The sequence below is a fragment of the Cetorhinus maximus genome, chromosome 38 (assembly GCF_964194155.1).
Source record: "Cetorhinus maximus chromosome 38, sCetMax3.hap1.1, whole genome shotgun sequence".
NCBI classification, from domain to species: Eukaryota; Metazoa; Chordata; class Chondrichthyes; order Lamniformes; family Cetorhinidae; genus Cetorhinus; species Cetorhinus maximus.
Genome location: NC_135916.1, coordinates 1,248,159 through 1,271,477, shown reverse-complemented (window position 1 = coordinate 1,271,477; position 23,319 = coordinate 1,248,159). Strand labels below are relative to the sequence as shown.

At 44.3% G+C, this 23,319-nt stretch overlaps 6 protein-coding genes across 6 annotated transcripts; 1 reads left to right on the top strand and 5 right to left on the bottom strand.

Moving 5' to 3' along the window:
- Nucleotides 1-731: 731 nt before the first annotated feature.
- On the bottom strand, nucleotides 732-1,142 carry LOC144672355 (histone H3). The gene has a single exon (XM_078534201.1). The coding sequence runs from the start codon at nucleotides 1,140-1,142 to the stop codon at nucleotides 732-734; it is 411 nt and encodes a 136-aa protein (XP_078390327.1).
- Nucleotides 1,143-2,889: 1,747 nt separating this feature from the next.
- On the bottom strand, nucleotides 2,890-3,201 carry LOC144672490 (histone H4). Its single transcript, XM_078534333.1, has one exon. It carries the CDS (start codon nucleotides 3,199-3,201, stop codon nucleotides 2,890-2,892), a length of 312 nt encoding a protein of 103 aa, XP_078390459.1.
- Nucleotides 3,202-4,064: 863 nt separating this feature from the next.
- On the bottom strand, nucleotides 4,065-4,721 carry LOC144672469 (histone H1-like). The gene has a single exon (XM_078534313.1). It carries the CDS (start codon nucleotides 4,719-4,721, stop codon nucleotides 4,065-4,067), a length of 657 nt encoding a protein of 218 aa, XP_078390439.1.
- Nucleotides 4,722-19,038: 14,317 nt separating this feature from the next.
- LOC144672441 (histone H2AX-like) lies at nucleotides 19,039-19,498 on the top strand. Its single transcript, XM_078534285.1, has one exon. It carries the CDS (start codon nucleotides 19,039-19,041, stop codon nucleotides 19,429-19,431), a length of 393 nt encoding a protein of 130 aa, XP_078390411.1. The 3' UTR covers nucleotides 19,432-19,498.
- A 443-nt stretch (nucleotides 19,499-19,941) lies between these two features.
- On the bottom strand, nucleotides 19,942-20,352 carry LOC144672364 (histone H3). Its single transcript, XM_078534210.1, has one exon. It carries the CDS (start codon nucleotides 20,350-20,352, stop codon nucleotides 19,942-19,944), a length of 411 nt encoding a protein of 136 aa, XP_078390336.1.
- A 1,334-nt stretch (nucleotides 20,353-21,686) lies between these two features.
- LOC144672396 (histone H4) lies at nucleotides 21,687-21,998 on the bottom strand. Its single transcript, XM_078534242.1, has one exon. The coding sequence runs from the start codon at nucleotides 21,996-21,998 to the stop codon at nucleotides 21,687-21,689; it is 312 nt and encodes a 103-aa protein (XP_078390368.1).
- Between the last annotated feature and the right edge of the window lie 1,321 nt (nucleotides 21,999-23,319).

Below are 23,319 nucleotides of genomic sequence, written 5' to 3'. Positions count from 1 at the left end.
ATGTTCAATATAACAAAGGCTCGGTTCCTGCAAAATTGGCGCCTTTAATTTCTGCTTCATGTCAGAGACATGAAACTCCGCACTCAAAAGTCAGCAACTAACAGATACAGGTAAACTGTAGGATGTCCAAAAGATGGAGAGAATTGGGTGAATCGCGCATTGTTATAATTTAAAAAGGGAATTAGCTATTACGATTTTTGTGCCGTATTTTTTTGGCGGTCTTGCAAATTTGAAATATATAATGGGTCGGTAACTGACGATTTGGCGCCATTACTTTCGGACGTCAACCACGTGACGTCTCCACGTTGGTGAATCATGCAGGGATCTGATTGGTAATAGGAAGAACATTAGCAGCTGTAATAAAATGGACCAATAAGCATTGATCGCACCGCCATTCCTCCCGAAGGTATAAAATGAGTGAATGCGTGGATCCTCCACATTGGTCACTCAAACAGAGATCTGACTGATAATGTGCAGAAGCCAATGGGATGTGTGTTTTCCTTAATTGTCACTACTTGGGAAAACGTTCCTGGAATAATAAAATGACCGTCTCTCCAAAGCCCAACAAAGGTAGCAAAGGAAAGGTATAGGGTGAAAAAAAATGGAAATTATATGCAGAAGAGGTGGCGTCTTTTAACAATAGATCGCAGCTCTTTCTCTGACCGACTTGGTGGCTCTTAAAAGAGCCTTTGTGGTTTTCGGTGTAAGTCTAGAGTCGGGTAGGGTTCAGTCTAGGCGCGCTCCCCGCGGATGCGGCGGGCCAGCTGGATGTCCTTGGGCATGATGGTGACTCGCTTGGCGTGGATGGCGCACAGGTTGGTGTCCTCAAAGAGCCCCACCAGGTAAGCCTCGCTGGCCTCCTGCAGGGCCATGACGGCCGAGCTCTGGAAGCGCAGGTCGGTCTTGAAGTCCTGAGCGATCTCTCGCACCAGGCGCTGGAAGGGCAGTTTGCGGATCAGCAGCTCGGTGGATTTCTGGTAGCGGCGGATCTCCCGCAGAGCCACAGTGCCGGGCCTGTAGCGATGGGGCTTCTTGACGCCGCCCGTGGCTGGAGCGCTCTTGCGGGCAGCTTTGGTAGCCAGCTGCTTGCGGGGAGCTTTCCCTCCGGTCGACTTGCGCGCTGTCTGCTTGGTCCTGGCCATGATAACAAACGCTGTGGAACACAGACTCTGAGAATGATCAAGCCGCTCTGTGTCTGTCTATTTAAGACCTTATGGGGAACGCCCACTTGCCCTGATTGGTCAACTCCACTTCCCCCTGGCAACGTTCGAATAGAGGGATGGTCGCCAAGAATCTGATTGGTGGGGCAGTAATTGACAATCAATCAATTTCAAAAAGCCCGCCAATTTCATCGGAACAAGTAAAAAGGAAATTAATTAAACCGAGTTTGAAGGCAGATAAATTCAATCTCAAAATATAAAAATATCATAAAACCTCGATGTCTGTGCGCCCCATTTTTCACCCGGATACAACTTCCTGTCTTTGGAACTCGGATTAAATTCTCATTCATTCCCTGCTCGGTTGATAACGGGCTGGAATAAGCCTCCTATTGATGGGCGAAAATTTTTCGGACACATGTAAACCTCAAGAACAATAACGGTTTAAATTAACCAGGCTCCGACTTCCTGCTTTGGAACGTGGATTAAATTCTCATTCTTTCCCTGATCGGTTTACAACAGGGCGGAATTAAACTCCTATTGATGGGGGAAATTTGGGCACTCACATCGAAACCTCATCAACCGACTCGGTATTTTAATGTCAACGCGCTATAGATGTTAAAGAGAAAATGGTGTGATTCCTGTTTCTGCTGGTGAAAGGGTGCGCGGTGGGGTCTTTATGGGGGAGGAGGGCTTGCCGACCGTTTATTTAAACCGTGTATCTGTCGAAATTTACATTGATTAACGATTATGTTCTAATTATCGTGTTAGGTAAAATGAACTGGCGGAAACTGCATCCCTCTCTCATTCCGGCTTCATTATGTGTTGCGTTTGAATAACATTTTGCCTTTGACTGTACATCACAACCATGTGCCCTTGCCCGGTGGACCTCAATTTAATGGATTTACCCAATACCCCACTTTCATTCAAACTCTCTTCCACAATTATTCCGAAATGCATGTTTAGTATAGTCCAAACCGAGCGCCAAAAGCAGAGTTTTCCCTTCTGATAGAGAAATAAAGTTGTACAACATAGAAACAGTCCATCGTGTCCTGGGCGGCCATCAAACAGCTATCTGTTCAAACCTTCTGTTCGGCCCGTGTTGCAGAATAGAGGTGATTTAGGGTAGTTTTATTTTTCAAGTCTGTAAATCGATATTGGTCTGATTCATGGCTGCTGTAAAATCTGATCTGAATATAATCGGCAGCAAGAGCCAGTCAATGTCTGCCTTATAACCCGTCTTGAGTTCGGATTCTTTATCTGATTGTTCAGCGACAGGCCAGGATAAAGCTCTGTTCAGACATGCTGAATCGATACAGGCTGATCCATATAAAGCTGGTACCGCCCAGGTCCTGTCATGCGTCAAAGACCCAGGAACAGAAACCGATGGGGAAAAATAAATGAATAATATTTGAGCGACGAAGGGGGAATAAAAGGTTTAAGAATAGTTTCTCCTGATGAAATTCGACGTTACATTGGGTACAGCCGTGGTCCTCGGGTAGAAAGAACGGTAATTCGTGAAAACTGATTTAAATTAAACCAAGGCATTTTGGGGACTCACGATGGTATTGTGAGAAGAGGATGCATTGGTGGCAAAGCAGTGCCTCTTAATAAAAACATACAAAGATTTATTTTCCCCTCTCCCCCTTCAGAAGTCACTGCTCTCAATGTGAGGTTGTGGGCGGCTCTTAGAAGAGCCTTTGGGTTTTGTTAGAGAGTCGGGTCGATTTGTTCAGCCGCCGAATCCATAGAGAGTGCGGCCCTGGCGTTTCAGAGCGTACACCACATCCATGGCGGTGACCGTCTTCCGCTTGGCGTGCTCGGTGTAGGTGACAGCATCCCTGATCACATTCTCCAGGAAAACCTTCAGCACCCCGCGGGTCTCCTCGTAGATCAGGCCCGAAATGCGCTTGACACCGCCACGGCGAGCCAGGCGGCGGATGGCTGGTTTGGTGATGCCCTGGATGTTATCGCGAAGCACTTTGCGGTGCCGCTTTGCTCCGCCTTTCCCCAGTCCTTTGCCTCCTTTCCCTCTGCCAGACATGATGCTTCTTCAGTCAAATCGCTGCTGAAAGAGTTGGGAGCTGCTTCACGTTCCGCTTTAATACAGCCCGCCCCGACCTAACTGAGGAACGGAGAGAGTGTGTGTGAGAGAGGCGGGGCGGGAGAGACTGAGTGACAGACAGAACAACGTCTTTGGTAAACCAGCTCCTCCTCCTGCCTGCCAGAAACAGAATTGTATTTTGTCCAATTCTAAAGGGAATTGAACAGACGCTTTGAACAGAACTTACACACTTGAATATCATGAAGCAGCTAATTACTAACTCGAATCTATTAAACATCGTCTTGTCCGGATCATTTCCGCCTCAATAATAAACTTTCCATACGAGTCAAATTCTGCTTCGATTTCAACCCCAGCTCCAATTCCATCCCCACCCACAACTCCCCTCCTATGATTGGGAATTTTGCCAACATCTCTCCCAACCGAATGAGAGAAAATAATGGGTTTTGGTGTCAGCTGTGAGGAGTTTCCTTTACACCTGGTTTCTCTATTGTAGACTCCCACCCTGAAAATGTGAATAAAGGAAGATAAACATTAAGTGCTCTCGGACACACCTTGGATACTAATCGGAAAGGATATCGATGTGTGTTATTGCAGGAATGAGAGTCGGAGTTGGGGGAGGGAGTGGAAGTGCGGCTGAAGTGCATTTCAGTGATTCAGCGGGAATACTGGATTTACAGGAAAATAAAACATTTCCACCTGAAATCAGCTCACGGCGCGGAGACAGGGATCAAATGATCAGGGGATCAGGTCTTTCATGTGAAATGTGGGTGGCTCTGAAAAGAGCCTTTGGGTTCAGAGGTTTACAATTTGCTCGGGATCTTTCCCTTCTTTCCTGTCTTTGCTTATCTCGTTTTGGGCTTGGCCCTCCCTATCGCCACTTTTTTGACGCCCGTCACCTTCTTGGCCGGAGACTTTTTCTTGGGGGCTGCTTTCTTCACCGGCTTTTTGGGAGTTGCCGCCTTCTTGGCTGTTTTCTTGGCCGCTGCTTTCTTCGCTGGGGATTTCTTGGCCGCTGCTTTCTTGACTGGAGATTTCTTGGCCGTTGCTTTCTTGACTGGAGTCTTCTTGGCCGTTGCTTTCTTTGCTGTCACCTTCTTGGCTGCCGCTTTCTTCACTGGAGATTTCTTGCCAGCTGCTGCCTTCGCCTTCTTTCCCACTTTCCCCGGGGTTGGGTTCTTAGGGACTTTGAAGGAGCCCGAGGCGCCCGTGCCCTTGACCTGAACCAGGAAGCCATTCTTCACATTCCTCTTGATGCTTTGCTTGATCTGGGAGCCGAGTTTCTCCACATCCACCCCATTGCCGCGCAGCGCCTTCTTGATCGCGGGCAGCGACATCCCCTTGCGATCGCTGCAATCCGCCACAACCTTGAGGATCTGCTCGCCCAGCTTGGGACCGGCTGCACTGCTCCGGGGAGCCGCCTTCTTCTTCTTCTTGGGAGTCTTGACCTGGGCGGCGGGAGCGGCTGGAGGAGCCGTTTCGGCGGCTGCAGTATCGGTCATGTTCCGGGACTCTGCACAAAAGTTTCTCTGTCAATGTGAACGGGCTGAGAAATGAAGCCGCTGGTGGCGGCACTGAGCAACTTAAAGGCAGCGAGCGGACGGGGCGGAGACAGGCTGCTGTCAGCTCCAGGCTGCTGCTGCCTCTCTGTGTTTTTCTCTCCTCACAAACTTCCCAATTCCATGGAAATTCCGGCTCTGCAGTGTCCCAGACTGAATCCTTCTTATCTCTGACACTGTAATGTTCGCTGTCGAAAATATTTCACTCGAATTGAAGACTCCAATTTCGATTTAAACCCGATTAACTGCGGCTCCTTCACCCGATCGATGACATGTCCTCTACATTTAGTCTGAAATCTAGAAAACAACAAAGAAATTGTCTTGAAATCTCACTTTGGCGTCAAGCTGGGGAGCAGGGGGTGTATTTCTTTGGAATTTATTTTTATTTTACCTAAGCGGGACTCGGAAATGTCCTGATCAGAACGGTCACACAAACACAGTTTCAATCCTCTGACTCGCCCGCCCACTTCAAACACTCTCTTACACAATGTTCACATTTAAAGGTTCATTGGCAACAAGATGAACAATTGTGAATGTCTCGGTAGAGATTTCCTTCTCTTTTCGATCCTTGCTCCGGTTTCTATTTATTTGCTGTCGATTGTGAATTCAGCTAACATTAAACACTCTGAGGCATTGGACCCGCAGAGAGTCTGATTCGCAGATTCCGCGGTAGTGCCAATCATATATGATTTCAAGTAATTGTCTGAATAGCTCACATCAAGATGTATATTTCTGGTGACAATACAAATTATCTGCTCCCAGTCGCTCTAGATTTCCCTTTTAACGTTGCTCCTCCTGAACTGAGACGTCACAATTTCACCAATTGCCTTTTATCCCAATCTCAACACCCAGAGAAGTCCAGTTATGTATGGAGGCACTTTCGCGCATCATAAGACCATAAGACATAGTAGCAGAAATTAGGCCATTCGGCCCATCGAGTCTGCCCCGCATTAAATCATGGCTGATAAGTTTCTCAACCCCATACTCCCACCTTCTCCCCGTAACCTTTGATTCCCTTACCAATGAAGAACCTATCTATCTCGGTCTTAAATGCACTCAGTGGCCTGGCCTCCACAGCCTTCTGTGGCATTGAATTCCATAGATTCACCACTCTCTGGCTAAAGAAGTTTTTCATCATTTCTGTTCTAAAAGGTCTGCCCTTTACTCTGAGGCTGTGCCCTTGGGTCCTAGTCTCTCCTACTAATGGAAACATCTTCCCCACGTCAATTCTATCCAGGCCTTTCAGTATTCTGTAAGTTTCAATCAGATCCCCCCTCATCCTTCTAAACTCCATCGAGTATTGACCCAGAGTCCTCAAACGTTCCTCATATGTTGAGCTTTTCATTCCTGGGATCATCCTCATGAACCTCCTCTGGACCCTCTCCAGGGCCAGCACATCCTTCCTGAGATACGGGGCCCAAAATTGCTGTGTGGCACCTTGTCAAAGGCTTCTGGAAGTCCAAGTACATAACATCCATTGGCTCTCCTTTGTCTAACCTACTCGTTACCTCCTCAAAGTATTCTAACAGATTTGTCAGGCATGACCTCCCTTGGATGAAACCATGCTGACTTTGCCCGATTTTACCATGCACTTCCAAGTATTCTGAAATCTCATCCTTAATAATGGACTCTAAAATCTTACCAATGACCGAAGTCAGGCTATTAAACCTGTAATTTCCCGACTTTTGCCTCACTCCCTTCTTAAACAAGGGGGTTACATTAGCGATTTTCCAGTCCTCTGGGAACATCCCTGAGTCCAGTGATTACTGAAAGATCACCACTAACGCCTCCACTATCTCTTCAGCTATCTCCTTCAGAACTCTGGGGTGTAATCCATCTGGTCCAGGTCATTTATCCACCTTCAGACCTTTCAGTTTTCCTAGCCCCTTCTTATTGTTAATTGCCACCATACTCACCTCTGTCCCCCGACTCTCTTGAACTTTGGGCATGTCACTCGTGTCTTCCACTGTGAAGACTGTCGCAAAGTACCTATTCAGTTCCTCCGCCATTTCTTTGTTCCCCACTAATCCTTCTCCAGCGTCATTTTCCAGCGGCCCAATATCCACTTTTGCCTCTCTCTTGCCCTTTATATATGTAAAAAAAATTTTTGCAATCTTCTTTTATATTACTGTTTGTTTACCCTCATATTTAATCTTCTCCCTCCTTATTTCTTTTTTAGTTGTCCTCTGTTGGTCTTTGTAGGCTTCCCAATCCCCTGGTTTCCCACTGCTCTTCGTCGCATTGTATGCTTTCTCTTCAGCTTTTATGCTGTCCCGGACTTCCCTTGTCAGCCATGGTTTCCTCGTCCTCCCTTTAGTATGCTTCTTCTTCCTAGGGATGAATTTTTGCTTTTTCTCCCAAATTACTCCCAGAAACTCCTACCATTGATGTTCCACTGTCTTTCCTGCTAGGCTTATCTCCCAGTCAATTCTGGCCAGCTCCTCCCTCATGCCTCTGTAGTTGCCTTTATTCAACTGTAATACCGTTACATCTGATTCCAGCTTTTTCCTCTCAAATTGCAGGGTAAATTCTATCATAATATGGTCACTTCCTCCTAAGGGTTCCTTCACCTTTAGCTCCCTTATCAAATCTGCCTCATTACACATCACTAAATCTAGAATTGCCTGTTCCCTAGTGGGCTCCACCACAAGCTGCTCCAAAAAGCCATCGTGTAGACATTCCACAAATTCCTTTTCTTGGGATCCACTACCAAGCTGATTTTCCCATTCTACCTGCATATTGAAATCCTCCATGATCACTGTAAACTTGCCTTTCTTACACGCCTTTTCTATCTCCTGGTGTATCTTGTGGCCCACATCCTGACTACTGTTCGGAGGCCTGTACATAAATCCCATTATGTTTTTTTTTACCTTTGTGGTTCCTCAACTCTAACCACACAGATTCTACATCCTCTGACCCTACATCATTTCTTGCTATCGATTTAATTTCATTTCTTACTAACAAAGCAACCCCACCTCCTCTGCCAATCTGCCTATCTTTTCGATAGGTTGTATATCTTTGGATATTTAGCTCCCAGCCCTGATCCCCTTGCAGCCATGTCTCCGTAATGCCCACCAGATCATACCTGCCAATTTCAATCTGCGCCACAAGCTCATTTACCTTATTTCGTATACTGTGTGCATTCAGATACAACACCTTCAGTCCTGTATTTCCCGTCCCCTTTCTCATTGTCGTCCCTTTATCTGATGTGCTTGAAGTTAGATTCCTAGCCCTTTCCAAACACTCTGTCCTATTTTGTGTTCTGGAGACTTTAATAGCCTCTCCTGGGCTCTCCTTTCTTTTCAGTTTTTTCATAATTTTCCATGAAGTTGAATCCACCACCCCACATGCTAACCTGCTGCTCTGTTTCCCATTAGTCATATTTCTTGCAGTTTTACCCTTCCCTCCCCCCCCCCACTTTCTAGTTTAAAGTCCTGTTGAATACTCTACTTACGCTTTTCGCTAGAACATTGGTCCCAGATCGGTTCAGGTGGAGACTGTCCCAATGGTACAGATCCCTCCTGTTCCAATACTGATGCCAGTGCCCCACGAAATGGAACCCCTCTTTCCCGCACCACTCCTTTAGCCACGTGTTTACTTCCCTTATTCTTGTGTCCCTATGCCAAATTGCACGTTGCTCGGGTAGTAATCCAGAGATTATAACCCTTGAGGACCTGTTCTTTAATTTAGTTCCTAGTTCCTGATAATCCCCAAACAGGTCCTGTTTCCTAGTCTGAACTATGTTATTTGTCACGACGTGGACCACAACAACTGGATCCTCCCACTCCCTCTCCAATATCCTTTCAAGCCGGTCAGAGATGTCCTTCATCCTGGCACAGGGCAGGCAACATACAATGCGGGACCCTCGATCCTGCTTACAAAGGAATCTATCAATTCCCCTAATTATAGAATCCCCTACAACTACCACTTGTCTCTGTGCTCCCCCCTCTTGAAGGGCCTCCTGTGCCACGGTGCCGTGGTCAGCTGGCTCATCCTCCCTACAGCCCTGTTCCCCATCCACACAGGAAGCAAGTACGTCGTACCTGTTGGACAAGGTCAAGAGCTGAGGGTCCTCACTTACTGAACACAGGATCCCTCTACCTGCCTCAATTGCAGTCACACCCTGCTGACCCTGACCACTGACCGGATTTGAGGTACTTAATCTACCAGGTAAGACCGCCTCCTGATACAAAGCGTCCAGGTAACTGTCCCCCTCCCGAAGGAGCCGCAGTGTCCAGAACTCGGACTCCAGCTCATCAATTCTGAGCCGGAGTTCCTCCAGCAACAACACTTGCTGCAGATGTGGTCACTGTGGCTCGCATTGGGATCTGCCAGCTCCCACATCATACAGCTACAGCACATCACCTGCCCAGCCATCTGTACTTAGACAATTAATTTATTAATTAGCTTTGCCGTGTTTTTTTTTTCAAATTTGGTGCAGATTTCCTACCAACCAATCAGGTCACAGCTTTCATGTGACGTCACTTTTTCAGTTTTGGCTTCAGTTACTCTGTGCCCCGAGGTCACCACTCTGCTGCTCCTCCCTCCGAGTCTGCTCCCTAGAGACAAGACTGCGAATCCTCAAGGTAAGCTAGGTTTACACTCACCGCTTCGGTTCTCCTCCCTCCGAGTCTGCTCCCAGGATTTACTCAGCAATCAGCTGCTTTTTCTTTAAATTCCACTTTCAGAAGAGTATCCCTCGCAGATTTGGTGCACTCCTGGAGACACTGCCTCTTCCCCTCTCTCTGTTTTTTAGGTTTGAGGATGAGGGAGGGATGGAAACACTACAGCAATGTAATGCTTGGGACTATTCCATTCTTTGACAGTGGGTCCTCCTCGATTCCCTCCTGAGTCGCGTTGGCTGCGATGACTTCTCCCATCGTCACGTTCCCGACAGTGACAGAGTTTTTCAGAGCAGAATTCGATGTTTGACTGGAGATAATCTAATGAAATGTCATACTTGAATTTCTGAGAGGAGAATGAACAGTGACAGTCCCTCACCTCACATGGGAGGAGTGTGAGTATCAGTTTATATAATCCTATCAGTAACATTAGTAACATGCACATCAACAGCAGTAGAGGGATGGGGGACAACTGAATAATATCGATCCCTTGATACAGTTCAGGGAATGTTCATGAGCAGCTTCCAGTTGTTGACTGGTGAGGAAATCATGATCAAGTTGGAATAATCGTCATTGGAGTTTAGAAGATTGAGAGGTTTTCTTTTTGAAACACTGAATATTCTGAAGCTGATCGATAAGGCTTATAGATCCCCCAGCGGTGCGAAATACCAGGCCTCATCTCTCATTAACATTGGAGGAGAGGCAGATACATTTCTGTCCCACAGTCCAGGAAACTGAGTGGTGTTGAGGCAATAATAATGAAATATAACATTCTATAAACTCTGGAACTCTCGGGAAATCTTCGACTAAAATTGTTGAATACGACAGTCAGTGACTGACATTTTCAATCTGATTATATTAACCTGAGACTTTTACGATCTGATATTAAGTTCTGAGCTATAACAGCAAACAGACCTATTCGACATGTGGATTAATTTGCGGAGACCGTCGAATGAACAGCAAAGACGCCCAGTTTGGATTTAATACAGGGATGGCCCTCCTGCTCGTAACGTCTCTGCCCGTTCCCCACATTCCAATTCCTATGCTCAAGGCTGAGGAAATTGACATGGGGAAGGACCAGATGACCTGGTTTTGTTCTTAGTTAGTTTCCAACAGCACATGCGCATTGCAGCCCTGCGTTTTGGAATTTCTCGGTGACTAGTCGGGCGCATGCGCGCTTCCCTTCCCACCAACCACTGCCCTTGACGTCCTTTCACTCAGCGAGCGGAAGACCTTTGTTTCAAACAGACGGAAATGGAAATACTGGGGCCCGGGTAAGCGAGTAAACAGCGTTCTGATTCCAGCAGGGCACCGGTTTGTCAGTGTGGGCACAGAAATCATCATTGACTCGGGGTAAGTTCAGGGGGAACCGGGGGGCTGTTTGTAAGAGGCGGAGCGGAGCGGGAACGTGTTCCGGAACTTGGAGTGAGCTGGTGGTCGGGGAGAGGCCTTTCTGGGGCTGTGTGTGGCCCTGCTGAGGGAGACAGAACCTGAGCAAGCTGCAATTGAAAACTATTGGGATATCCCCCCTCAATCCTGTAATGCATATTCCAAGTTTAGCTGCTGATTCACACAACGTGTTGGCTTTTGGACAGTGAATCGTGGAAACAGACGGAGAGTAAGGAGTGGAGCAGTAATGTTAACGACACGTGTTGCAGGCACCAGCTGTTCAGCTGAGGCGTCTCAAAGAAACATTGTACCTTCCACAGTTAGATTGAGTTGGCGGTTCTTACAAAGGGAGCTGGAAATTGAAATCTGTCCTGTACCAATATCTCTGGGCCCGCGTAGTGACACACTTGGAGCAGTGCAGATGCGGGTTGTTTCTGAATCTCACTCAATAGTTAGAAGTGGAATCAGACACTGTAGTTTTTTCGTTGTCCGCCATGATATGTACAGTATTTTTGAAATTGATTATCAGTTGAAATATTACATTGATCTATTGCCTTTTACTGACCTCAGCTGATTTTGCCTTACTGGAGATATCTTTCTTCCTCTCTGGCAGGTTAATGAAGGGGTCAGTTTCAATCTCAAGTTCCACCAGCCAACACAGAGGTGCAGCTATCTCCTTCTAACTGGCAGCAGGTACGATCCTACTCCAAGAGTGCACAGATACAGACAGAACATCACTGTGACCATCACCCAGAGCAGAAATAGTCAGACTCGAATTGAACTCAAACCCTGATACACATGATCAATCCAGTAGGCTAACACACAGGGGAGACTGAATTATATTCCCCACAAAACACTGCTACTCGGTACTGCTGAATGGTAGACCCACTGTAAGAGGTAAGCAGCGATTTCTATGTTTTTAGTGAAACCAAAGGTCAGCAAAATTCTCCAGTGAAAACTTGTACACCATAAGGGCTGGTATCAGCAGCTCTCTCTAGGGAGACCTTTGGGATCATAAGGGATTAACTGGTTAGGAGATAGAAGAGGGATGAAGATAAACACATCAGTGTAATGACAAAGAGTATCAGGGATAGAGCCAGGCTAGAACGAGATGAAGAGGCCCTGCTTGGGAAAGTAAATGTATGTTCCGCGGACTGGCGGCATCTGATTGTCATGTGATTATGTACTGCCAAGATTGGAATTAGAATAGTGTAATGTGTACGTGAACGGTTTAGTGTTTAAAAAAGATTGTTATCCTGTAATCAGTAGAGTTCTGTTTTAGGCATTCAAAGGGAGCAGACCCTCCCTGTTGTTCCCTTTAATAAACAATCCTAAACTTGTATCTTTGTCACTGTATTCGATTCTTAGAAGAAAGCACAACAGCACCAATTTCAGTCCAAAATCGCAAACATTATCAGATTGAAGGGCAGTCCATTCATGTCACAAGAGTAGATCATTAGCTACAACTTAAATATCAGACAATTAATGTTTGCAGAATTATTCATGAATACATGCAAAGTTCTCGCAAAGCAACAAGTTAAATTCCATTCCAAAAATCTTATTCAATATCAGAAATCAAGATAGAGTATATTTTTGTTAATGGAGGCGTGCATAGACATGCCAGAGGAATATTGTCACAAACACTCACTTCGACAGATCACTACAAACAAAAAATGGTTAAAACTTAACTCACAAAGCAGGGAATAACATAACACCACTCTCAGAGGAGAGTCTGACCGACACGGAACTATCCTGCATTCCCATAACAGAGACAGACAATTACATTGTAAAACCACAGACACATTCCAGGGACATAGAGATGCAGAATAAAACCAAATTTTCTATAAGCCTTTTCAAAATAGGAGAAGCATGGCTACACACATCGCTGATCTTGATGGCTACTGTAAAAACACACATGAACATGCATTAAAAACTTTAAGTTGCTGATCAAAACAAATCAGTCCATTCCATAAACCGAGAGGGACATGGAAAATAGGTTCATGCTATCATACTAAATGGAAAACTGAAAGGTGGCCATCATTCATAAATATTGTCGGCTAACAGGCTCACCGTAAAATCGACAATGATTCAGACACACACATAAATGAGAGTCACAGAGGAAAATGCACTTGGAGATTCTGTCAGAATAAAAGTGAAATGTAAGTATCAGACTCTGTCAGGTGCAGAGTGATATTTACCAGCTGGGAATTAACACAGACAGGGGGAGGAAAAAACACCGACAATGCTGGAAATATTCAGCAGGGACGGCAACAACTGTTTAGAAAGATTGAGGGTGAACATTACAGGCAAATGACCTTCCATCACATCAGGAATTTCAGATAACGGGCAGTTCAGCTTTTTCTCCACAGATGTTGACAATCCTGCTCAGTATTCTCAGCAATTTTCTTCCCTTTTTTTGAGGTTTCCAACATCCAGCCGAGAATATTTTGGCTTTGCTTAGTTGCAGTTGATAAACATTCCTTCATGCTAAAATCTGACATGTACAAAGGAAATCCCATATTCAGACACAAAATATCAACAGAATCTCACAAAAACTATTGTTCAGTTCATCAAAAATTGACACAAGCAGAATGGAATATATCACTTGTAAAACAGAGATTTGAGCACCGAAAATAAAACAAGAAACTGAATCAAATTGGTACAGACTAAAATCGGCATTCATACAACAGATTCACTGTAAATGCAGAGTCTCAGAAACTACATGTTCACTTTAACAAAGTAAAAGACATGCTCACAACACAAACTGGAAATGAGCGGGTAGATTGAATACCGCAGTCTCATATCTGAAAAGGTCAACTACTGATAAAATGCAAACTTACATACACCAAACCTAACAGTTACTGCTTACAGCCAAGACTATCAAAATTGAAAAGGGAAGAATTGGACATGTACAGAATGAATCCATGCCATCATGCCAGATAATTATGAGTACCAATCAACATGCACATTTCTATATTGAACAATGACAAATAAAAAGATAAGTCCATAAACACATTAGAGAGACAGAAGGAACGAAAACACAAAAAAAACACCATGAACACACACACACACACACACACACATCTTCAGACATGCTCTCTCTCTCTGTCTCTCACACAGACCCAAACACAGATAAAAGCAGGCATGCACAGCCACATCATCAATCGCACAATGACAATACTATAATACTGACAGATTTTGAATAAGTCTTACATTTGCTGATAAGACACTAATAGATAAAGAATGTAGGCTATACTCATAGAAAATGTACTGAGAATAATCATAGTTACATTGTCAAAGTCAGTGAAGTAATCTCAAACATACATTCAGACATTCAAAAGTGAGAACTGCAGTGTAAAATTCACATTTGCATTCCAGACACATACCTAAAACTGGCAATTGCAATTATGACTCACGCTCACAATGCAGTTATTGACAGATACAGAATAGCACTCACATTCACATGCCACAAACTAATGGAGAGACTGAGGGAAAAAAGCTCAATAGCAAGTAAGGAAGTGCTAGAAAGTAAAACAACAAGACATTCACATGGACATTCTAACACCAGCAATCACTTACCAGAACCTGAAAGTTACTGAGTCACAGTCACATTAAGAATCCCAGAAACTGATAAATACAGCAGCAGATTAAGAAACGGAAATCATACTCACATATGTGAAAGCACACCCGACAGTTTAAAACTCACACTCATAAAAAAAACTGGCAGATGGAGACAGAAACACAGCCTTAGATGACAACAAACCTGGCATTTAACTATTTATGAGAAAAATCAGACAAAACAAAATTCGACATGTGCATTGTTATGAGACTTAAAGATTGACAGTTACAAAGCTTTCACCTTTTCATCTCAGAAAACAATAGATACAGAATAAAATACTTAAATGCATCCCAGTGATTGTCAATGCAATCAGAGGAGTGGTCCAGCAAAGAAGGATATCACTGTTCAAATAAAAATGGCAAAATACTATTTTCATCCATGTGTTCCAAAAGTGAAACTCACCTTCATATTTCTACATGGAAAAATTACTGAAATAATAGTACAGGCCTCCAAATTAATAAATCAATCTGCAGTCGAAATATCAGGAATGAATAATGGTTGAAAGGTACAACATGAAAAGAGACAAACAAATCTTAGCTCACAAGCTGTGCTATGGGTATTCCTGCTGCATGATGATGTTAGTGACAAAGGTAGATAATAGTGACAACTTCAAAAGTCACAAAATGAACAAGGTTAAAAAGTGAGCTAGCTGCAACACTAGCTAGGTACAGGACCATTCACTGAGAGCAGAGAAACTTCCAGGTCATTATGTCCACAGTCACAACCAATTAATTGTTCATTCCCACACTGTTTCAAAGGGAAGTGACAACTTTTCAATGCAAGATACAAACTGAGCAGGAGAGTCTGATTTTATTGTTGTTGTTTGTTTTTATTTCCAGTAACCTAGATGAGAGGAGCATACATCAATCAAAATGTTCACAGAAAACACACCAAATATCAGATTTAATTATATTGTGTTGCGTTGGTCAGAAATTAATTAATTATTCTGAGCCTCATTAGACAAGAAATAACTGATTGGAAGGGACAGAATAAATTGCAGCACCGTCCCTTAGAATTTAGACATATCTATATATTTCACACCAAAAATGGCAGCATCAGTAAAGATTCAACAGCAATCCCTTTATACAAAATGAACAAATTACATATGAGGCTGTGTATCTGATTAAATATTCACAATTGTTTTCACAGAGCTAAAAATCAAATGTGATTCCACAAATCCCAGGCAACTATTGAATATAACCTGTGACTACAAAACACATGAAGCCAATGTTATAGGTTAAACCAAAGGTTAACAAATACTGCTATGTTGAGGGATTCATAAAAATATATTCCAACACGTTTCATTAAAAGTCCAGATATAGTCTTATCTCACACTTACCTGCAACAGTGGAGAAAAACAGATACAGATTGAATAATATACCTACTTAAAAACAAAAAGCTAAAAGCTACTGCGGATGCTGGAAATCCAAAACAAAAACAGAATTACCTGGAAAAACTCAGCAGGTCTGGCAGCATCGGTGGAGAAGAAATCAGTTAACGTTTCGAGTCATAACGACCCTTCGGCAGAACTGAAGCATAGTTAGGAGAAAGGTGAAATATAAGCTGGTTTAAGGTGGGGGGGCGGGGGGAGAGAGAAGTTGTATATACTTAGATGGGCAGAATTCTCAGGTGCAAAATTACTCACACATTCAAACACAGATCAAATACAGCTATAAGAACAAAAATAAATTCAAAGCATACCAGAGAACGGCAACTACATAATTATCCCCACATACACTGTGCCTGGGGAGCAAAAATCCATGATGCAGATGTTAATCACCCAAATTTCCAAGTCTGAAAGCTTTATAATAAATCCCACACTCACTACACTACCTGAATCTGAATGAGGCAGAAAAGATCTCATTCAAATAGAATAGCTGAAACCATAAAAATACAGAAATAACCCCACAATCACATCGTCTATTGGAAACTGTCATGTTCAATTTAATCCCCAAATCATGCACTGTAAAGGACAATGAGAGATATGCAGAGAGTGGAACATACCCATACAAACCAGATGCACAGTTCAGTGGAATGAATCACACACTCATTGTCAGCTCGTTGCTCTTAAAGACTGAATTATTACACACTCACATTCAGTTTGAGAGACTGACAATTATAGAACCATGGCCAAACTCACAGATTATACAAGACGCTGAGAAGCAATGAATTATCCCCATCTGATGCAAAGTACCAGTGAATGAAATACAGGGATAAAACCACAAACATACACTAAAAACATAACAATGAGGAAAATCCGAATGTTACAGGGCCAAATCTACAGTCAGGCAATATGTCACCAATCGACACACAAGGAAAACATACTTGTAGCAGTTGACTATATGAATATCAATTGGAACTTCACATTTGGTTCCAGATTTTGAGTGATTCGAACGAAATCTCACTTTTGGAGATAGCACATTAAAATATTAAAAATAGAGTTAGTTCCACTCTTGCAAACATCACGGATACATGGAGGGAATTATATATACGTTCACATACAAGATACTGGAGGTTACAAAATGAATGCAACTCAATCACATGTTCACCACCCTATGAGTCAACAACTTTGTCCTCAACACAGCCCGAAATGGACTACAACGTATCCTGAGATTGAACACATGTGCTAGGCCTTTCAGCCAGAGGAAACATCATCCCTGCACCCAGCCTGACCAGCGCTGTCACTATTTCATGTATTTCAAATACTTGCCCTCTCATTCTACAATCACTGAGTGTATACAGTCCGAATCGGCCCATTCTCCCCTCATGTGACAATCCTGCCAGCCCATGAATCAGCCTGGTGATCATGTGCTGCACGCAGGTCTCTTCGTAAATCAACATTTCCCAACCTATCACTATTTAAATAATACTCTGCCATTCTGTTTTTCGTACCAAAGTGGATGAATTCATATCTAGCCACTTTATACTCCATCTGCCATGTTTTTTTCCCACTCACTCAAGTTATCTAAATCTCCTTGGGCAATTTTAACTTCCTCCTCATCTCTCACATTCCCTCCTAGATTTGTGTCATCAGCAACCTTGGAAATATTATCTTTGCTTCCTTCATCACAATCATTCTTGTCTATTCTGAATACTGGGACCCAAACACTGATCCCTGTGGCACACCACTTGTCAACTTCTGCCATTCTCAAAAAGACTGATTTATTCCTGCTCTCTTTATCCTGTTTACTAATCCTTTCTCAGTACATGCCAATCCAAACCCCCATCCCATGCACTTCAATTTGGTACACAAACCAGTTAAGTGGGCATTTAACAAAAGCTTTCTGAAAATCTAAATAGACCACATCATCTGGTTTTCCCTTATCTACTTTGCAATTTAATTCCCAAAAAAGCTACAATAGGTTTGTCAAACATGATTTCCCTTTCATAAACGCATGCTATCTTTCTCCAATCCATTTGACATTTTCAAAGTCTCTTATTATCACAGAGTGGACTCTCGTATTAAGTCTACCACTGATGGTGGCTAATCAGTCTGTAATTCCCTGTTTTTTACGCTGCTTTATTTTTTTAGAAAATTATACATTTCAGATTAAAGTTCCCATTTATTTATCATGAACAGACAGATATTCCATGCACCCATAGCAGGGTTTAACAGATAATGTCGGGATTAAAATGAGAATAGAAGCATAATCTTATGGTGGCAGCAATATATGTCGAATGAAATATAAAATTTTCTCCAGGGATTGACATGCACCAGATAAAATCCAAACTGACTTAAAACTGAATGTTACAGAGACAAAAACAAAAACATATATCGTTGATGTCAATTTCGGAAGAAAAGCTTCAGGGAGCGAAAACTACATTTAAGTAACAAATAATGATGATTAGGCTTAATCCCAGAATCACATAGCCTGCAGAGGATTTTCATTTTTATTGCTGGATTGGAATACAATGTATGTTTGCTGCTTCAGGGTAGACCCTGCCTTGTTGTATAAATGTAATCAAGCAGAGTCTATCTTTGAACCCTCAAAGATGCTATCCCTCCCCAGCATTATAAAAGTTGATTTGATCAATTCATTCCGTATCAGCCCTGGCGGTGTGGGAAGCCTCTGTTTCAATACTGGCAAATTTACGCCAAAAAATGTGCACTCCGCTCTTGACACTCACGAACATGAAAAAAACATAAGTTTGGATTCTGGTAAATTGGATCCTTTATTGTCCTCTTGTCCACAGGTAAAACCAGAAACTGATAGTTACGGGTAAACTGTAGACGAGGAAACGAGAGCGAGAAACCTTCTAACATTCTGTAAGAGAACTGCTTTAATGTTAAGCATTAGAACGATTTGTATAGGAATTGTCCTTTGTTTAGCTAAGACGATTTCTGTGCGATATTTCCTTCGATTAATTTTTTGTCTGTCTTTTCCAGTTTGAAATATATAATCGTTTGTTTAACTGATGATTTGGCGCCCTTAACTTCCGACTTCATACGTTGCTTGCCCGCATTGGTGAGTCAGGCAGAAATCTAATTGGTAACATGAAGAATATTATGAGCTATAATATAATTGCCCAATCAGCTCTGAGCGCACCACCATTCCTCCTGAGGGTATAAGAGAACTGAAAGAAGGCGGATATCAGCATTCTCTGTGAAAGTGCTTGTGAGATTGTTACCATGTCTGGAAGAGGAAAGACCGGTGGGAAAGTTCGGTCCAAGGCCAGGTCTCGCTCCTCCCGGGCCGGACTGCAGTTCCCGGTGGGCCGCGTTCACAGGCTGCTGAGGAAGGGGAACTACGCTGAGCGTGTGGGTGCCGGAGCCCCGGTCTATCTGGCCGCCGTGCTGGAGTATCTGACGGCTGAAATCCTCGAGCTGGCCGGCAACGCGGCCCGGGACAACAAGAAGACCCGCATCATCCCCAGGCACCTGCAGCTGGCCGTCCGCAACGACGAGGAGCTCAACAAGCTGCTGGGAGGGGTGACCATCGCTCAGGGCGGGGTGCTGCCTAATATCCAGGCCGTGCTGCTGCCCAAGAAAAGCGGCGCCTCTGCAGCCACCAAGACCAAGTGAAGCGACCATTCTTTAAACTGAGAACCCAAAGGCTCTTTTCAGAGCCACTCACTTAATCAGTGAAAGGGGCGACCTGTTGTCTATCCGCATGTGCGATAACATCCCTATCGATTCGGAATGACATTATATTTCTAATGCGATCTGTGAAAGCGCTGCTTACAACGAGACGCTGGTGCTGTTGCCTTTTCCAGACATGAGGAGTCTGTGCTGCATCTATATATGACCAATTGACAATGTTCAGGGAAACGTTCTTGAATAATTAAATCATCCCATTTCCAATTAAATGATGTAAAATTACAAACAAATATAAACGGAATCACCTCATAACCCCAAATGCATCAGAGGGAGGGAAACGGGTAAACAGAAGGAAAGAAAATAAATTGTAGGTTTGAGGGTTTTAGGTGCTGGAGTTTTTAACAAGGGATCGCAGCTCTTTCTCTGACCGACTTGTTGGCTCTTAAAAGAGCCTTTGTGGTTCTCGGTGTAAGTCTTGAGTCGGGTAGGGTGAGTCTAGGCGCGCTCCCCGCGGATACGGCGGGCCAGCTGGATGTCCTTGGGCATGATGGTGACTCGCTTGGCGTGGATGGCGCACAGGTTGGTGTCCTCAAAGAGCCCCACCAGGTAAGCCTCGCTGGCCTCCTGCAGGGCCATGACGGCCGAGCTCTGGAAGCGCAGGTCGGTCTTGAAGTCCTGAGCGATCTCTCGCACCAGGCGCTGGAAGGGCAGTTTGCGGATCAGCAGCTCGGTGGATTTCTGGTAGCGGCGGATCTCCCGCAGAGCCACAGTGCCGGGCCTGTAGCGATGGGGCTTCTTGACGCCGCCCGTGGCTGGAGCGCTCTTGCGGGCAGCTTTGGTAGCCAGCTGCTTGCGGGGAGCTTTCCCTCCGGTCGACTTGCGCGCTGTCTGCTTGGTCCTGGCCATGATAACAAACGCTGTGGAACACAGACTCTGAGAATGATCAAGCCGCTCTGTGTCTGTCTATTTAAGACATCTCCGTCACCTCCCTCCTGTCCTGATTGGATGCAGCGCAATCCCGCCCAGAAATTTGAAAAGAGCAGCGGGCTGCATGGATTCCTGGGCCCTGATTGGTGGAGCAGAAACTGACAGTTCATCAATTTCAAAATGCCCGCCAATTTCAGAGGGACGAGAAACTGAAATTAAAATAAACCTAGTTTGAAGGCAGATAAAATCAATCTGAATGGACAAATATCACAAGGTCTCAATGTTTGCGAGCCCCATTTCGGTCCCAGCTCCGACTTCCGGCTTTTGAACGTGGATTAAATTCTCATTCATTCCCTGATCGGTTTACAGCAGGCTGGAATAAAACTCCTATTGATGGGCGGAATTTTGGGTCTCACATATAAAACTGATCAACCTTATCGGTTTATTCATGTCAAAGCCCTATAGATGTTATAGAGAGAATGGCTTGGCTCTTGTTTCTAGTGTTTTATGGCTGGGGGAGGCGATGTGGGTGGGCGGATTGCGCACCCTTTCTGTAAATCAAGTTAATATCTAAGTTTACATATTTGAACTATCTTCCACAATGTGCGTAAATGCATCTTCGCAGTGCAAACCATGCACCAAAATCAGATCTTCCACATCACCCTTCAGTCCGTCCTGGGTTGCAGAATCGAGGTGATTAAGTGTAGTCAGATTTTTCAATCAGCCTCTCAATATTCGCCTTACATTCCCGTTTAAATTTGGGTTATTTCATTGATCGCCCTGATACAGGCCAGAATAAATCTGTTCAGTGCTCCCCGGAACCAGACAACATGCAGCATGGATACAGGCTGATCCATTTAAAGCTGGTATACTGGTACCTCCCAGACCCTGTCATGTCTCAACGACCCAGGAACAGATGGCGAAGAAAGAAGACAGGGTGATAATGGGGCGAAGAAGCGAGAATGATATGTCTCAAAATAGTTACTCCTGATTAAAGTGTAATAAATGATGGCCTTTATCTTGTGAACTCGGTGTTAGTTTGGGAGCTGTCGTGTTCCTCAGTCAAGCTTTGAATCGAGATGCGGCAAGTATAAAGGAAGCGAATTCCTGAAAACCGAACTAAATTAAACCATGAATTTTGTGTGACTCACGATTATATTGTTAATGGAGAATGCGCAGATGGAAACGCTGTGTTTATATAAAACTACATATCGCTTTTCCTCTCCTGCTCTGAGGTCACTGCTCTCAATGTGAGGTTGTGGGCGGCTCTTAGAAGAGCCTTTGGGTTTTGTTATAGAGTCGGGTCGATTTGTTCAGCCGCCGAATCCATAGAGAGTGCGGCCCTGGCGTTTCAGAGCGTACACCACATCCATGGCGGTGACCGTCTTCCGCTTGGCGTGCTCGGTGTAGGTGACAGCATCTCTGATCACATTCTCCAGGAAAACCTTCAGCACCCCGCGGGTCTCCTCGTAGATCAGGCCCGAAATGCGCTTGACACCGCCACGGCGAGCCAGGCGGCGGATGGCTGGTTTGGTGATGCCCTGGATGTTATCGCGAAGCACTTTGCGGTGCCGCTTTGCTCCCCCTTTTCCCAGTCCTTTGCCTCCTTTCCCTCTGCCAGACATGATACTTCTTCAGTCAAATCGCTGCTGAATGAGTGGGGAGCTGCTTCACGTTCCGCTTTTATACAGCCCGCCCCGACCTGACTGAGGAAGGGAGAGAGAGAGAGGCGGGGCGAAGAGACCGAGTGACAGACACAACTAACGTCTTTGGTAAACCAGCTCCTCCTCCTGCCTGCCAAAAACGCATTTATTTATCAAATTTTGAAGAGAGCTGAACAGAAAGCTGTTAAAGTAACTTAAACACGCCAACATCATAAACCAGCTATTTAGAAAATCGTATTAAAATCAATACTGTCAGCAATATTCCCCCCTCAATACTACACTTTCTATAAAGAGTCAGATGCCTGCTTCTATTTCAATCCTTGTAAAATTCTATACTCACACATCTCTAGACTCACGCCTCACCCTTCCCTCCACACCGCCAAAAGGGATTGAGAAATTCGCTGACACCTCATCCAACAAAATAAGATAAAATATACTGGTATGGGTATTAGTTGTGAGGCGGGGTTTTACTCCATTGCAGACTCTCACCCTGAAAATGTGAATAAAGAAAAGATAAACTTTGAATGCACTGGGACACATCCCGGTTAGGGAGCTGTACGGATATCCCTGTGTCTTATTGCACAGTGCGGGAGGGGACGGGTGGAGAGTGTGTCAGTGAGTGAGCGGGAAAATAGGATTTACGTGGGAGGAAAACGAAACATTTCCATCTGAAATCAGCTCCCAGCTCCGAGACACGGATCAAATAATCAGGGCATCAATTCTTTCATGTGAAATGTGGGTGGCTCTGAGAAGAACCTTTGAGTTTAGAGGTTTACAATTTGCTCGGGATCTTTCCCTTCATCCAATGCCTCAGAGTGTTTAATGTTAGCAAATAAATAGAAACCGGAGCAAAGATCGAAAAGAGAAGGAAATCTCTACCGAGACATTCACAATTGTTCATCTTGTTGCCAATGAACCTCTAAATGTGAACTTTGTGTAAGAGAGTGTTTGAAGTGGGCGGGCGAGTCAGAGGAATGAAACTGTGTTTGTGTGTCCGCTCTGATCAGGAAATTTCCGAGCCCCGCTTGGGTAAGATAAAAATATTTTCCAAAGGAATACACCCCCTGCTCCCCAGCTTAACCCCAAAGTGAGATTTCAAGACAATTTCTTTGTTGTTCTCGATATTTCAGTCTAAGAGTAGAGGAGATGTCAGAGATCGGGTGAAGGAGCCGCAGTAAATCAGGTTTAAATCGAAATGGGAGTCTTCAATTCGCGTGAAATATTTTCGACAGCGAACATTACAGTGTTAGAGATAAGAAGGATTTATAAGAAGGAATCCCGC